At 35.4% G+C, this 17,759-nt stretch overlaps 1 protein-coding gene across 5 annotated transcripts in view; it reads right to left on the bottom strand.

Moving 5' to 3' along the window:
• The window catches only part of ADGRL3 (adhesion G protein-coupled receptor L3), an 844,276-nt gene that overhangs the window by 113,033 nt on the left and 713,484 nt on the right, over positions 1 to 17,759 (bottom strand). For all 5 annotated transcript variants that reach the window (XM_032272132.1, XM_032272140.1, XM_032272143.1 and 2 more), the window contains 4 exons: positions 14,317 to 14,500; positions 13,294 to 13,416; positions 8,913 to 9,121; positions 7,778 to 7,954 (listed from right to left, as the gene is read on the bottom strand). In XM_032272132.1, the coding sequence (XP_032128023.1) occupies positions 7,778 to 7,954; positions 8,913 to 9,121; positions 13,294 to 13,416; positions 14,317 to 14,500 (693 nt within the window). The remainder of the gene's footprint in view (positions 1 to 7,777; positions 7,955 to 8,912; positions 9,122 to 13,293; positions 13,417 to 14,316; positions 14,501 to 17,759) is intronic.

Here is a 17,759-nt window from a genome sequence, read left to right as displayed (position 1 = left end):
ACACAGGGAGGGGAACAACACACACCAGGGTCTGTTACAGGACTGGAGGTGAGAGGAGGGAACTTAGACTACAGATCAATAGGTATAGCAAACCACCACAGCACACTTATACCTATGTAACAAATCTGCACGTTCTACATATGTATCCCGGAACTTAAAGTAAAATAAATAATAATAATAATTGAGAGGTATTTATTGAAATGATTTTCCTCCAGCAGAAATTTACCACTAATTAGTTCAAGTGCAGTATTTTTTGTACTTACTGTGTCATGTACTTTAAAAAACTCATTTCAAAGTGTATTTGATCTTTGATATGGGATAGCTACAATGAATAAAAGTGTATGTATCTTAATAAATTTAGAAAGCATTCATTATTATGTAGTTTAATCTGCTTAAGTTATTATGTTCTAAAGTTTGAAGAACATATCTGAGGTACAGGTAATTAGTAAATCTAATTTAAAGTATATTTACAATGCTTTTACTACTGTCTAGTTTGAAAGTAAAGGAGGCCAGGCGCGATGGCTCAAGCCTATAATACCAGCACTTTGGGAGGCCGAGGTGGGTGGATCACGAGGTCAAGAGATCGAGACCATCCTGGTCAACATAGTGAAACCCCATCTCTACTAAAAATACAAAAAATTAGCTGGGCATGGTGGTGCGTGCCTGTAATCCCAGCTACTCAGGAGGCTGAGGCAGGAGAATTGCCTGAACCCAGGAGGCGGAGGTTGCGGTGAGCCGAGATCGCGCCATTGCACTCCAGCCTGGGTAACATGAGTGAAACTCCGTCTCAAAAAAAAAAAAAAAAAAAAAGAAAGAAAGAAAGTAAAGGACTAGATCACTGAAAAATAGTTACTTACTATTGTCCTATTCAGGCCTCTGTGATAAAGTAAAAGTTTGAACAAATAACCAAAAGAGGAAACATTTAAAACTTAGAAACAAAACAAAAAACACCTACCCTAGCCCACTACCTACTACTCTGTAGAAAAAAAAATGTAATGTTAGTGAAAAGGTAGAAAAGCTTTGGTGCTCCTCTTAAATTTTCTAAGTGATGTTCAGCTGGAATCATGCCATTTACTTTTCTTGCTTGCCTGAGGGGACCTTTCCGAAATCTCTCTGAGCACTCCAGTTGACAATCAGCTATAACACAACCTTCCCTTGACATACTATAAATTCTTTGAGGCCACGGACCTGGCTTGCCTTACTTCCTCTGTATTTTGTGAAGATGGGGTAATCTAAAATTTTAAATAGGATGAACAAGGGAAGCCTAATTGAGAATGTGATATTTGAGCAAAGGCTTGAAGGAGATGAGGAATCTTGCCAAGCACTATCTTTGCGGGGCTGGGGTTGGGAGGGTGGTAGTGTTGAGAAGAGAAAGACACCGAGGTCTAAATGGAGCACATCTGATATATTGCCAGTGGCTAGAGCAAGTGAGCAAGAGGAATAGTGGTAGGAGAGGATGTCAAGAGATGCTAACGGGGGCCAAGATTTGAGATTTTGCTCTTACTGAGATAAGGAGTCACTGGAGATTGAATCAAAGGTATGAAGTGCCTAATTTGCATTTTAAAGGGCTTTGAGAATAAATTTAAGGAGTGACATGATCTAACTCACATTTTAAAAGTATCCCTCTGGCAACTATGTTGAGAATAAAATTAAGAGAAACAAAGAGGGAGACAGACACCAGTTAAGGGGCTATAGCAAAAAAGTAGAGGGGAGATGATAGAGGCGTGAACCTAGGTGGTAGAGATGATGTTGAGAAGAGGTCAGATTCCGGATCTGGCAGGAGATGCTGATGGGATTGAGCGTGCAGTATGAATGAAAATGAACAAATCATAGGTGATGCATGCTTTAGGACCAGGGCAGTTGGAAGAACAGAGTAGCCATTTGCTAAAATGGAGAAGACTTAGGTGAGAGAATATCAAAAGCATATAGTTCTAGAATTCTGACACTTTTATATGAGCCTAAATAATTATATCAAGATACTGGTGAAATCTGAGTCTGGAATTTAAAACTGGAGATAGAAATACGTGAGAGTCATGAGATGAGGTATAGAGAGCTGTATGACTACATGACATCACTGAGAAAAAAGGTCAGGTATTCAGGATTATTCTCAGGGCCAGAATGACAATGAGAGGTCATGCAGATGAGGAGAAAACAACAAAATATGCCAAAAAGGACAAGCTGCTGAGAAAATAAAGAAACTACGGAGTGGTATACCCAAGCAAAGTGAAGAATATGTCGCAAGAATGCGGCCAACCCAAATTCTCCACACATTAATTTATAAAATACATCTGATCTTCATAACAGGATGCTACTTTGATAAGACCTCTCTGAGGACTCCTGGCTCATACAGATGATGACTTTCCCCACATCTCTAAATCACAGGGTAGGCCTCAGTTATCATTCTTATCAAAATGATGACTCTAGATGTAGTGTCTCTTCTGTGCCCTTCTTCCCTATCGCCACTTCTCTAAAAATAAGTTTCTGAAGTTTCCACTGGAATCCTTGAAATCTAGTGATACATCTGACAATGAGGAAGGAGGAAGTTACGTTTATTCAAAGCCTACTGTATATTAGGTAATATGTCACTACCTTCATGATGTTTATCTTAATTTCGGTGATCAAAAATGTTGATAAAAGAATAAAGGAAAAGTGTTGACCGAACAGCAGAAATAACACTTATGACAAATAGAAGCAATTCAGTGCATTGGGAGAGCATCACAGTGGAGACAGGTGCATAGGCATAACATAGCTGAGGCTAAAAACCCATCAAGATTATTGAGTGAACTCTTCCTGTACTCTTCTAAGTTTGTCAAACAAAAGTCTCCAATATAATTTTGTTTCCTTTACAGATTTCCTTGTATAGTTAGAAATTGACAACTAGAAGATATAAATATCTATTCCAACTGGCTGCTGTACTTCTCACTGTGTATGAATAAATTAATGTTCTGTCTGAAACATTAGTGGAAGTTAAGTTTCGTTGGTGTTTTTCTTTTTGAACCTCTAAAGATGATCAGACTCCTTGTTTTCTGTTTTTCATTGATCACTAGCATGCTAAAATCATGTTAAGAGATCAAAATGGGACTGACTCAGACAATCACAAGAGATTGTGATACAAGGGTTCCAAGACACATATGCTGTGTGATTGATTGCTAAATGAAAATATTGATTTCCATTTATTGTATTTTTTGTTGACACACAATAATGGTCACAGTCATGATTGTCCTACAATGGATTGGGGAAAGGTTGTTAGGCAATGAACTAAGCATAAAATGATATTTTGTTGCTGCCTCAAGTTTGATTCATTTTCTGAGTCTGAGTTTATTACGTAGGCTAAAATGTAGAATCTCAGAGCCAGAGTAACACAATCGAGATTTAAGTCTATCATTTGTTAGTATATAGCCAGTCTTGCTAAGACAGATCAATTTGTAATGCTCTGACAAAACAGAGTTTGTAGTCCTTCGAACATAAAAATTTGAACTGTGCTGACACAGCTAAGGTAATTTTACTTTTAAGCTGCCAACTGAGTGTGAATTTGCTCTCCTTCTGGTATACCTGCACCATCTCTCTCTAATTTCGAGTCAGATAAAATTTTGGATGAAATTGTTTGTTCGTTTTTGACATAGGGTCTCACTCTGTTTCCCAGGCTGTAGTGCAGTGGCACAATCACAGCTCAGTGCAGCCTCAACCTCCTAGGCTCAAACAATCCTCCCACCTCAACCTCCCAAGTACCTGGGACTACAGGGGCATGCTACCACCTCTAGCTAATTTTTGTGTTTTTTAAATAGAGATGAGGTTTCATTACATTGACCATGTTGGTCTTGAACTCATGAGCTCAAGGAATCTGCCTGGCTCAGCCTCCTAAAGTGTTGAGGTTACAGGCTGTTAGCCACCATGACTGGCCTGGATGAAATTATTTGGATCAATAACATAAGGTAGCTAAAAATTTTGCCATTGTTTTTACTTTGTAAAATGTAAAGGACATTAATACTTTCCCTATTTTTACTGACAGCAGGGAGAAGAGAATGTACAAGTATATAACCCATTTATAAATCTCTACAACCAAGGTAAAAAGCCATTTATATTTTTGTATCCTAAATATATTTGAAACATAAGTCCTCTTCATGACTACTACAATAGCCCTTGTCTAGGCCCTAGACACCCTTAATCCAGGACTTATTGAAACAACTGTCACACTACAACCAGTCTAATAAGTTTGTTTCTGACAGTCTTGCTCGGTCACTCAAACTGGAGTGCACTGGTGCAATCTCTGTTCACTACAACTTCTGCCTCCTGGGCTCAAGCAATCCTCCTACCCAGTCTCCTGAGCAGCTGGGACTACAGGCACGCACTACCATGCCCAGCTTATTTTTGTATTTTTAGTAGAGATGGGCTTTTACCATGTTGGCCAGGCTGGTCTCGAACAGCTGACCCCAAGTGATCCACCTGCCTCAGCCTCCCGAAGTACTGAGATTACATGAATGATCCACCGCACCCTTCCAGTCTAATCGTTTGACATCTATCATCCACATAGAATTGGGAATAATCTGTCTAAAATTGCAACATAAACTGGTGCTATTATTGTTTAAAAATCTGGCAATTGTTTCTTATTTGCCCATAGAATCACTGCGAAGATCCATATCACATGTATACCCTGAGCCCTGAAAACAGAGCCCTCCACTGGAGCTCCTATGTTTGAAGAGGTGAGCTGACTGGGAGCCAGGAGTCAGCTCTCCTGACACTGCCATGTATAGGTGTAGAACTCTGGGGATTCTGAGAATCCTAAATTCAGATTGTGTGTCTTTGGTGCTTATAAAGCGGTATTTTGTTATGTCAGGCGATATTTCATATTTGCCACCTTTTGTATTACTTTAAATATTTGGACATGCAGGATATTGAGACTCCTACTCTGAGCCTGAAGATGTTAAACCCATCTAAATTTCCACATTGTCCTGATTCAAGCACCAGAGGTGGTAATAAATAAATAAAAATAAAAAATAAAATTTTACACTATGCCCTTCATGGCTACAGTCCTACTGAATTCTTCAGTTCACCTCCAGTTGCTAACTACTATGAAAGTCGGTCATATAAATTGGATTATTCTTGTCATGTCAACTAAAACAGAGGCAAAAGATGGGGAAGAGAGCATTCAGGGCACAAAACATGGCTCCAAGAATGGAATTCTCTGTAAGCCTGCATGCTGAAACTGGCTGTTGTAACCTAAAGCCAGTTTTACCCAATAGCTACTGAAACAACCTCCTTTGACTCCAAGGGAGTTTAATCATCTGTCACTCACCAATTAGAGCTTGTTAGTACTCCACATTTTACTAGTGCCAATGAACTTTCTCAGAAAATAATATATAACACTCCTTCTTTATATGAAATCTCCAACCCTCTTTTTGTTCTTCAGGCACAAGGAAGGCCACCCAGTCTGTGTGTATATCCTGAAGTGCAATTCTTGTTTCCTCAATCAAATCTTAAATTTAGATATTTGTGTCTACATTTCTATTTTGACTTAAATACTAGCCTTGTCATCTTTATGGTGTATTAATTCTAAACTCTTTTACCATGCTCTAGACACCATGAAATATAACATCTTTATGTTTTTGCTCCCTGCTGTTTTCACTGATTGAAATGTTCTTCACAACTTTTCTGGCTAATCCATTAATCTCTTAATATGCAGCTTTTTAAATCTCTAACAACTTCTCTGGACTTTATTGAACTTATTCAATTTACCCACAGCACACTGCAAACTTCATTCTTATCACTGCCTTGTTAACTATACGGTTATTTTTTTCTGTCTCATCTGAAAAAAAAAACAAATGCTGTAAGCCTTTTGAAGGCAGTGTTCATATCTTATTCATTATTATTATGCTACTAACACATATGTACTGAACTGAACAGTATGGTTAAAAATAGATGTTATTTCACATTTTATTGAACTTACAAAGACAGTTGTTTTGAAAATACTATTTACCAGTTACTAAAGTTGAAAGCTAAGCAGTGTTAGTAAAATAGTGAAAAATTGTTATGAATTGTAGGAAAGAATGTTCAATCTTTGCCAAAGCCATTCCAGGGTTTTAAGTAATGATTATCTTTCCACAATGCAATATGTAGCAAATAATTATAGCAGAGGTATTATAATACAAAAGGCTATGAAAACTAAGCTTTAACATTTGCATAAAGTGTTGAAGCTATATGTGCTTTTTCCTACCAAAGAGAAATACCGGTGCTAGTTCTAAAGACAAATAATTTGTATAATTATACAAGATTAATAATCTTAAAGACTAGTACCTATGAAATTGTATTGAACTTATAAAGATATTTAAAAAGCTATATTTTAAGATTTTTTTCTTTTTTGAGATAGAGTTTTGTTCTATCTTCCAGGCTGGAGTGCAGTGGCATGATCTTGCCTCACTGCAACCTTTGCCTCCTGAGTTCAAGCAATCTTCCTGCCTTACTCTCGAAAGTAGCTGGGATTACAAGCATGCACCACCATATCCAGCTAAGTTTTCTATTTTTAGTAGAGATGGGGTTTTGCTATATAAGTCAGCTTGGTCTTATACTCCTGACTTCAAGTGATCTGCCCACGTTGGCCTCCTCAAGTGCTGGGATTACAGGCATAAGCCACCACGCCTGGCCTATTTTAAGATTTTAAATGTAATTATCCATTTAATTTGTGACATAGAATATTAGAAAAAAAACGTATTCTTTTTCTTAAGCAGCCCGTTTGAAAGTTTCAAAAATAAAATTTTTAATGTCACATAATGTATATAATCTCTTAATAGCTTTCTTCCAACTATAACTATTGGTTAGACCCAACATGTGGATCTGAGTCAGCCTCAGTTCTTGGCCATTGTGATGAGAGAAGCAAGATACCTGCATTCTCAGTCATCACTGGCCATGAAGTATCTTGCCTGAAATAAAAATTGAAGGTTTCAACCCCGTACATTTCTATAGCTTGAGTATTATAATTACTCAGTGTTAACATTAATCTTCCCTACTACTGATGCACTGACCTGCTTAACATTTTTTTCTGAGTTTCCTAGCCTAGGACTCCTAAAATCTGATAGTTACTGCCTTTCTAATCTTCACTGTTATCCTGCTTAAGTTGATTTCCTGAAACCCTGTTTCAGCCTTCTCTTCCCTTGCAAACTCATAGACTCCATCTCACAACCCTCTATACACATGAAAGCTAGTCACACTGGGAGGAAATTGATGCAGACATGTTTCTGACTTTGGAAACTACCTATCATCTGGATCTTTCCTTAGAGTGGTGTCTTCTTGCATGGGCAGAACCCATTTGCTTATGTTAGAGTATGCCAACTCCTTTGCACTTCCATGCTCTGGCATATCGTGCTTGAGGGTTGCTTTTCCAAGAATCAGTCTGACTGTATTTAAACTATGCATAGCTCTTTACTCTTCAGCCTCCCCAGTCCCAGCTTTCTAAACCAATCCCACCTGCCATTGGTCCTGGGGTCCTATCTTACCCTGCTCATGAGGTTATGGTCTGACATTTATTATACAATATAACAGGGAGACTAGGGGAAGTTTATTAAGCAAACTTGAATTTTATGAACTATATTGATAATAGGAAAAGAGAGAACCAGTTCATTGAATCATCCACCAGGATATGGTTTGAACATCAGAGAGTTCCTTGACAGAATTATTATGCAAGTAGAAAAACATCAAAATATGATAGCTCATATAGTTAGGACTATTTACAGTGAGTGACCATATTATAAACTAAAACATTTTTATTGTATGGCATATGTCTTACCTTAACTTCCACATGTGCCATCAGTACTGCAAAATTTGTTAGGTGGTTACAAGAGCATGTAGTATGTGTCTTATTTGTTGTCAGGAGCCGACAGCCTTGTGTTGACCAATAACCTGTCATTGTGCGCTTGGAGTAGCTCCAAAATGAACAGTTAGGGTTGAAATTCTCCTCTGACTGCTATAGGGGGAAAAAAGTCCATAAAATCAATAACTATTTTATGATCATGTAAATTAGGTAGGCATTTTATTTACATATAACACAACTTCATATCCTGTTCCAATATTTTAGAGATGTCTACCAATGTTTCCATAAATGGGCCTCAACAATTTTAAGTAAAACTGGATATATGTTGTTGTTTGTTCCCTCAGACTAGAGGGGATTGCACTGTTTTAAATTAATACTAAAAGAATATACTAGCATCAATGTTTCAGAATCATACCAATTAATGCACATTGCAAAATAAAAAGGTTATTTGCTCTTAACAACCAACATCTGAAAAGATGATCTTTAGAGATCTTCGTTGAATTTACAACCTCAATCTTTGTAAATAAGCAAAAATATATCTTCACATGGGCATAATTGCTTGAAATATCATATATAGAACCATGTCTAGTTCTATTTAATGTACTATTATTCTACTTTAAAAACATAAACAGTATTGTGAATATTTAAGGTATAAAACATAATGTTATGAAATACATGTAGATAGAAAGGTTACTAAATCACACACATCATCTCGCATAGTTACCCATTGTTTTCCTGTTTTTGTGGCAAAAGCAGCTAAAAATCTACTCATTTCACATGAATCCCATATACAGTAGAATTTTATAATGTCTATGATTTTCAGGCTGTACTTTAGATCTCTACACTTGCATTAGTTCTTTTTAGTTATGGAGAATCATTTATAAATCCATCTATGAATGCTTTTACCATAGGTATTTATATATACAAGAATTATCCTCCCCACTCCAAATCTTAATTCTGGCCAAAAAAATTACCACTAAATTTTACAGATAATGAATTGCTATATGTCAAATAATATTAAAAATATTAAAAGAAAATTGATACACTTACTGTTCAGTGTTATAAAAATACAGATAATGTGAACAACCAAGTTAACATGCCATTTTCTTACCTTGATATGTTTAACAGTAAACACCACAGGATCAGCCAAATAAACCTTGTTACTGAACTCTTTGTTTATTGCTGCTGTAATAACAGGGGAATTGACAATAACAGAATGATTTGTGGACAAAGCTTCTGTTCCCAACTTCATACTGGCATTCTCCGTGGACAAATAAGGACCCAAGTTATCATACAGGACAAAGGCCACTCTGATCTCTCCTAAAATAAATGCAAATTCTGATTACTTTGTCCATTCTACTTAAATTAGTTAGTACTAATGAGATAAAAAACTAAATCCATATAATATGTATTCATACAAAAAAACAAGCAGTCATTTCAACCAAAGCACCAAGTCATTCATGAGGAGAGGAAAGTCAAATTGTGCTAAGACTACATAGTAGTATTTTTAAAAAATGAGCTTCAATCCCTATCTCACTCCATACTCAAAACTAAATTTAAGATATATCATACACCTAAACATAAAAACCAGAATCATAAGGCTTCTAGAACAAAATATAGAATAACATCCTTGAGCTTTTAGGAAGGCAAAGATGTCTTCAATAAGACCCCAAAACACTAACCGCAAAATAGTAAACTGAACTTTATCAAACCAAAAATTTGTCTATCAAAATACATCAAGAATGTAAATAAATAAATAGACTGAAATACATTTTAAAATAAGATTCATTAATATATAAAGGATTTCTACCAACCAACAATAAAATAATAGCACCTTAAAATGGCAAAGGACATGAATACACACTTTAAAAAAAAGTAAATGAAAGACACATTAAAAATGACTGACATCATTAGTAATTAGGGAATGAAAAATAAGACTAGAATGAGTTACCATTTCATACCCACAAGAATCCATAATATTGAAAAGACCGACCACACTAATGTTGATAAGGGTGTGACAGAAATGGAACTCTTGCACACTTCTGGTGGTAGTAAAAAATACCTAAACCATTCAGAAAAATGTTTGACAATTTCTTATAAAACTAAACATACATCTACCCTTCCTAGATAAGTGAAAACATATATCCACCACACTATATGTGGACATATATCTTTATTCTTAATAGCCCCAAACTGGAAACAATTATTATTTATAGTAGAATAAATAAATTATGGCATACTATATAATAGAATATACAATGCTTCAATAAATAACAAACTACTGATACATGGAACAACATGAGTGAGTCTTAAAAATATTTTGCCTGGTTAATTCAGACAGGAAATGATATATACTGTATGATACAAGTCATATGAGGTCTAAAAATTGGCAACTTTTGTGTACACAAATGGTAATGAGAAGAGGTTTTATTAGGTGAGGAGAGGGGTAAGAAGACTGTAAGAGACACTAGAAAATTTTCTGAGTACAGAAGAGATTTTTTTTTCTTTCGTTGGGTGATATTATAGATGTACAACTGTCAAATTCCCAAGCTAAATGCTTCCTCAAGCTAAATGTATATTTTAGTGTATGTAAATTATATCTCAATTAGAATTTTAAGGAAAACACACAAGAATTCACAATCTTTACCTGTCTTAAAACTCAGCTGTCATGTTATTTTAATGTCACTGTTTCCACAAAGTCACCAAGTCCTTCTACCTTATTTTTTTCATTTATGACAATCTCTTCAATGTAATTCCCTATGAAGTGAACTGTCCTTTGACAAGCTTTTTAAAAATTGTATCATTTTCCTTATTTTACAAAGTCAAGTCCTATATCTTATTTCTGGCCCCAACTACTATGGTTACTAAGATGAGGACGTCACAGTCCCTATCTCTGAATCTTAGAATCAAGTGGAGAAAAATTGAGTTATGTGGGAAGATAGAAAAAAAAATATTTTTTTGAAGAGGAGGAGGGCTAATCAACATCTAACCGCCATGTTTGGGAAATTCCCTAATCTTCAGAATGTATAAACAAAATGGACATATACTTGCTTTCCTAGCTTATTGAGAAGAAATTGCTCTGGGCATCTCAGCTAGATGCATCTAATCAGATGCAGTAGCCTCAGATATCAGATGAGGAGCTAGTGATATAGGAAGCAGGTAGTGGTACAGCAATGGCAGCAGCATCAGTGGCACAGTTACTGCAACAGAGTTCACTTGTGGCAGCTGTGACATTTCACAGCAATGATTCTGTGATGTGGTAGAGGCTGCTGTCAGCCTCCTTGCTCTAGTACATCTTCTGGGCCTGATTCTCCAGCCTTCTCAGTGATTGTATGAGATATCCATTATCACTTCAGTAATCCAGCAAAGAAATTATGATGAGAGTTACATAATGGAAGAGAGCATTTTCTTATCTAATCTGCAAGTGTTAATACAGTACTGAGCAGATCATAGTTATTCACTAAATACTTATCTGTTACAACATATAATTTAATTATTTTCTTTTCCTCTAGATTTGGCATTAAAATGCTGATTTTTGAAAGGTTAAAATTAAGAATATCCACATATTTTTCTCGCTGACATTAAAAACTTTAATTTTAATTGGTTTATAATTGGCTGATGGTTCATGCCAATTTCTACTTCTGGGATGGTGCCATTTTGCCAGCCCACCGTAAGTCACCGGCACACTTAGTCACTGGCAATTCTTTCATATTCTCTGCTCCAAAATTAATGCTTAAATGTGACTTAAACAAAAACAAAAACAGGCTGGGTGTGATGGTTCAAGCCCAAAATCTCAGCACTATGGGAGGCCAAGGTGGGAAGATTCCTTGAGGCCATGAGTTCAAGACCAACCTGGGAAACATAGAGAGACCCTCTTCTCTATTAAAACAAAATAAAACAAAACAAAACACACACAAAAAAAACCCATGGTGATACATTAATTTAGTGAGCAATAAAATAAATGAGCACACTTAATTTTACTAATATATTTGTACATGTCTACTTCCTGGAGGGAGAACCAGGCAGGAAGTAGGCAGATTAAAAAATAATATGAACGTTATTTCCTAAACTGGTAAGTGAATAAAGGTTATGAAGAAACATTGTCATAATTATAGCTAATGGGAAAAGGGTGGGAAAGAGGGGTCTACCTTAGAGGAGATAGGGAAGACTCTCCCTATAGAGAGAGATGTATTCTAAAAAGTGAATGATAGAGAGGCTGCCATGAAAAAAAAAAAAAAAAAAAGGAGGCAGGAAGGAAGTGGATCAGGTAGCACGTGGGTGGAAGGCCTAGTGAGGTCATGAGATTTCATTCTAAGAGTAAATGGAGGTAAACTCGTCAGATTTATGATTTAGGAAGAACCCTTTGTCAACAGGATATACTGTTGGAGGGCAAAAGAGTGGAAGCAGGGACATGATTTAGGAAGCTAATGTAGGAATCTAATTTTGCTCTATTGAATCTTACTGCTGTCTCAAAAAATTTATTAGTTAAATGAGTAACATAAAAATGATTTCCAAGTTTAGTCTTAGAGTATTTTGAACATTTACAGACTATTTTATTCTGATGGCAACAAATGTAAGTTGTTTTTCTTGATATTATTTACTGGATCTTCTTTTCTCAAAACTATTCACCCTGTAATATGAAATATTAGCATTGAGTTGGTTGCTAGGAACTGAATTCATCTTCCTATAACCTGACAGGCTAAACAATCTCCCTTTCTTGGCAAAAAAGGAATATCTGTGTGTGTGGATGTGTGTGTATGTATGCATATGTATATATGCACAAATATGGGAAAGAAGAGCCTACTTTAGAGGAGATGTGTACATACAGATATATATATACACACACATTCATATACACCCACATATATGTGTGTAAATTTAAACACAGTTTTTAATATTAGTGAGTTTTGGGACATACTTTATAAGATTATTTATTGAATTTTAATTATTTTCAGTGTATTCAATTTAGTATTAAGCTAAGCTAATTATATTTATATTTCCATTTCCCAAAATCATCTCCTTGCATTTAAATGTTTGCATGCTTTGCAAAAAAAAAAAAAAAAAAGCATAAAAACAATCTCAAAAAGCCAAATAACTAAAAACATGTAATTTTGAAATTACAACTAAAATTTACATTAAAAAATTTACAATTAAAATCTGCAAATTTAGTGAGAGTTCTTCTTTTTGGGGAAAAATGTCAGATCCTCTGAATTTTGGTGTCCATAATTTCCCTCATATTTAAGTTTCTGGCTACTGAAAAGAAATAGAACAATTTCCAAATCTGCAAATCTGACTGAGAATTTAGAATAAATATTACTGTAATATTGGTGGTGCTGTACATTAGGACGAGGAAGAAGTGAAGGAGAAAGAGAATAGGTAGGAAGAAGAAGGGGGTAAAGCTTCTAAACAGAGGACTTAATATTCCAAGCCAAAAAGCAATGAGTTGATGAAAGTTTAATTTCCTCAAGCTTAAAAAATAAACTCTGACCTACCATTTCGACCATTTTGCTTTAAAGTGTTTGCAGACAGCTGGATAGTGCTTCCATGGCCCATGTTTTCTGGAAATTTTAGGTCTTCTAAGTTTCCTTCTGTGCTCAGCCTTGCAACTTCCAATTCTGTTAATATCAGAGAGATACCAGTGCTCATAGAGAAACATACCTAAGCTACAATCATTTCCTAAATCATTGCAGTATTTCTGAAATCAAAACACTGGAATTCTTGTTCTATTTGTCATGTTTTATGACAATCTTTAAGAAAATATATTGTTAGCATTTTGCCAAAATAATGCAAATTAAAGCTATTAAAATTATTTAAATACAAATATATCAATAAAGCCTAAAATTTAAAATGCAATCCCAAATTCTTTTTTTTATTGTATTGCATTTGTGTTAAGTTGTAAAATATAACCTTTATTTTCTAAATTAAGTAAAAATTCTTTTATAATCTAGAGCTGTACTATCATACCAATATTGAACTATCTTTAAGCCCAATAAATTTGAAACAGCTTCATCATAACTTCTGAAATAAAACTGTTAGCTACTCCTAATCCACAGTAAAAACAGATTTATACCCTTTATAAGCTAAATAACACAATTATCAAACACTGTCTTATCATCTTCCCTCAAATGACTTATTTCTTTATAAAGTGTAATTCAAAGATACTCTCATTATAACTGAAATAACCCCTAATGGTCCTGTATAAAGAGGATGAAATTTTAAATAGTATAATATATACATAAAAATCCTTTATAAAAACAAACCTCACCGTAAGTGATCTCAGGCTAATATGTTCAATGTTGAACCCAATATGAAATACCCTAAGAAGGATAGCACACATGATTTTCAATCCTTTTAAGCCAATGACAGGTGATACCCTCCTTATTTTAGAAAAAGAATGACTTATCTCCATTTAAATAAAGCATTACTCCTATCTGGGACACCAGGGATACTTTTTTCTTTTCCCTCTTCTGATATACAAGAGTGTCTGGACCTTCTGAATAACAAAGGCCACTTACTAATATTGTCTGTGTTCTCCCTGACAATGTCAGTCTTCAAAAGGTTATCAGCCAGCACAAAAGCACTTTCCTCCACCGTATGAAGCAACATGGTGGCCGCACGCAGCTGATCGCTCGTAGTCAGGTCTCTCCACGCATTCAAAGCTTGTGGCTGAAGGAGGTTGTTAACTGTCTCGACCATTGCCTATAAGAGGATGAAAAGAATGACAGAGGTCTCTAGTGAACCCACATAGCTGTCAGAATTCCAGGTGTACATGTTGCCCAGCAAGCTAGGATCAGCAGTGTGCATGAGTTCAGTATTGTCCCAGCCTCCCCTGTGACATGCTGCAGCAGAAGCATTCATTATTTTGTTCTGCAAAACCCTAGCTGAGACTTTGCAAAGCAAGAGGAAAACCTGTTTCTGTTTTGAAGGACAACAAATAAAGCCATACTTATTTCTTGAAATGAATAGCACAAGCTTCCATAAGATTATGATCACATAATTAAATTATTTGGCTGGGGAACTGTTGACAACATTTTAAACCAAGAGTTTTACCACGTGACTCAGAGAAAATAATTTTTTTCTGTACGTTACCATAAAACTGGATGCTGAACACAACAGAGATTAAAAGGATGACCATAGGTAGGACAATCCAAGAATTTGTTGCCTATAGGTTGATGACTCACATAGCAAACCTATTTGTTTTTTAGCCTGCTAGTAAAATGTCAGAATGGGGAAAATATCAAAGCATACATACTCCCAGGGGCTTTGGATATGTTATGTATAAAGAGAAACCTTCTTCATGCTGTTTACTATCAGGGGGAGGAATACACAGTTGAACCTTACTACCTATGGTCCTTAGGTGTTTTATCTTTTAAAAAATCAGCAGTAGATACACCCACACATAGAGACAAAGCACTACAATTCTCATTGCTTTGTCCAAAAGAATCATCTCTGTAGTTACCATTTATATATTTCCTGTGGTTTTCTTTATGCTGTAGGTTACAAAGAAAAACAGTTCTCCCAATAAGGTCTTGGGTTTCATTCAAACATAGAGAAGTGGAAAATAGAAAAGTACAATACCTGCAGCTTCAAAGTGATCATCCCTGAACCCATTCATCATGAAATATGCATCTAATCCAGAAATAAAGTTGAATAAACAGCCAACACAGGCACAGTTTCTAGGCAGCATGTAAGTGTTCTAAAACGGGTCTCACATTATTGACACATTGGCAGAAGGGCTGGGAAAGACTAGAGAAATACCCTTTACACTGCAGGGTTTTCTTCTGGCTGGTGTTTTCATAGCAACCAAGTAACAACTGTTAAAAATTCAGCTTCATAATGAAACACCTTGGCTGCCAATTAACACCAGCTTTAAAAACTAATTTGCCTTTTGATAAAAGTTGTTTTTCTTGATATTTTCCCAGCCATTCCAAGTTTTGGTCAAAAATCTACATCACTATACTTTTAAGTAAAATAATCCTACTCACAACTTGCATGGTTTGCATGATTTTCTAAAAGAAAACAACACAAATCAAAAAAGTCTCTCACGAGTTTAAACACTGGGCATGTTCATATAGTGTGCTTAGCTCCATCATTTGTTCTTGGTGTAAAGCATGACCTAGTAGCCAGACAAAAGTATTTCTGGATCACAACAAAATGATCTGCTTTCCAGGAAGTTCTCTACAAGGGCAATGCCAACAGGATATACAAAAAAAAGAGGTGCCAGATAGGAAACCAAAAGAAAAAGAAAACTTTAGATAATTTCTGAGGCCAAACAGAGAACATAGACCTCTTCAGTGTAAAGACCTATTCTTTCAGGGATTAGGTGATCTTGTGAATTCATTAGAAATGCTCTGAAAATCCCAAGTGCAACAGAAATTACGCCTGTTCTTTATGGAGCAGACATTTTAGCCGCTGATAATCTTAATAATTAGTTAATAATCTTATAATAATTAAAATCTTACCTCAGGGAAAATTTTATTGGGGATAATATTTTTATGTTCTGTCCTTAGTTACTTTTATTTTCATAATTTAAAAAATGCGAGACGAGAAAAAAGGGAAAAGAAACAACTATGGTCAACTTCGAGAATGTTCTAAGTAAGAATGTGTTCCAAGACTAAATCAGGAAAAAACAGGAAGTCTGAGTAGACTTATAACTAATACGGAGATTGAATCAATCATCAAAGTCTCCCAACAAAGAAAAGCTCAGGACCACATGACTTCACTGGTGAATTCTACCAATTTTTTTACATTTAAAGAAGAATTAACACCACTCCTTCTCAAACTCCAAAAAATAGAAGAGGAGAGAACGCTTCCAAACACCTTTTTATGAGGTTAGCATTACTTTGACGTTAAAGCCAGACTAAGTCACCACGAGAAAACTGCAGGCCATATCCCTGATGAATACAGATGCAAAAACTCTCAACAAAATGCTAGCAAACTAAATCCAACAGCACGTAAGAAAAAATATATAAACCATGATCAAGTGCAATTTATCCCTAGAGGCAGGGATAGTTCAACATATAAAAATCAATGACTGTGATACGCCATATTAACAGAATAAAAGATATCATGATTGTCTTAATAGATGCAGAAAAAGCATTTGACAAAATTCAGCACCTTTCACGATAAAAACTCAACAAACTAGGAACAGAAGGAAATTACCTCAACATGATGAAAGCCATGTATAAAAGCCCTTAGATAACATCATATTCATCAATGAAAACCTGAAAGCTTTTCCTCTAAGATCAAAAACAAGGCAAAGATGCCCACTCTTACCACTAATCAACATAGTACTTGAAGTCCTTAGCCAGAGTAATTAGGTAATAATAATAATGGGCATCCAAATTCAAATGAAAAAGTAAAATTCTCCCTGTATACAGTGACATGATCTTATATACAGAAAATCTGAAAGACTCCATTAAATATATATATATACATATATATATATATGACTGTATATATGTATGTGTATATATAAAAGACTCTGTGTGTGTGTGTGTGTGTGTGTGTGTGTGTGTGTGTGTGTATGAACTAATGAACAAATTCTGGAACCTGTTTACAACAGACTGCTTTATCTAAAAAACTTTGTATGTCTGAATTGACAGCAAATAAATCAAAGGCATCAATTTATCAATTTATTTTAGTTTTGCAACTGAAAAGGTACAAGGTACAATATATTTTCACAGTTGTAAGTTTTCAACAAGTGTATTCTTCAAAATAAGTCAGTCTTTAGGGAAGCTTTCTACTAAAGCCCAAAACAATTGCCAAATTTACTAAAAAGCAACACACTCAAAATGTGGCCCCAAAACCTAGGAGTTGGTGGGTTATGACACCAATCTAACAGTTATTTAGTCTGCTCAACAACACACCTGTTCACAATTGCTTAAGTATAACTGTAAGGAAATGTTAATACAAGGATCGAGAGGCAGTATTCTGTAGTTCTAAAACCAGAGTGTGG

The sequence above is a fragment of the Sapajus apella genome, unplaced genomic scaffold, assembly GCF_009761245.1.
Source record: "Sapajus apella isolate SASKATOON/1434 unplaced genomic scaffold, GSC_monkey_1.0 scaffold5, whole genome shotgun sequence".
Taxonomy (NCBI): Eukaryota; Metazoa; Chordata; class Mammalia; order Primates; family Cebidae; genus Sapajus; species Sapajus apella.
This window is presented reverse-complemented; position numbering and strand designations above follow the sequence as displayed.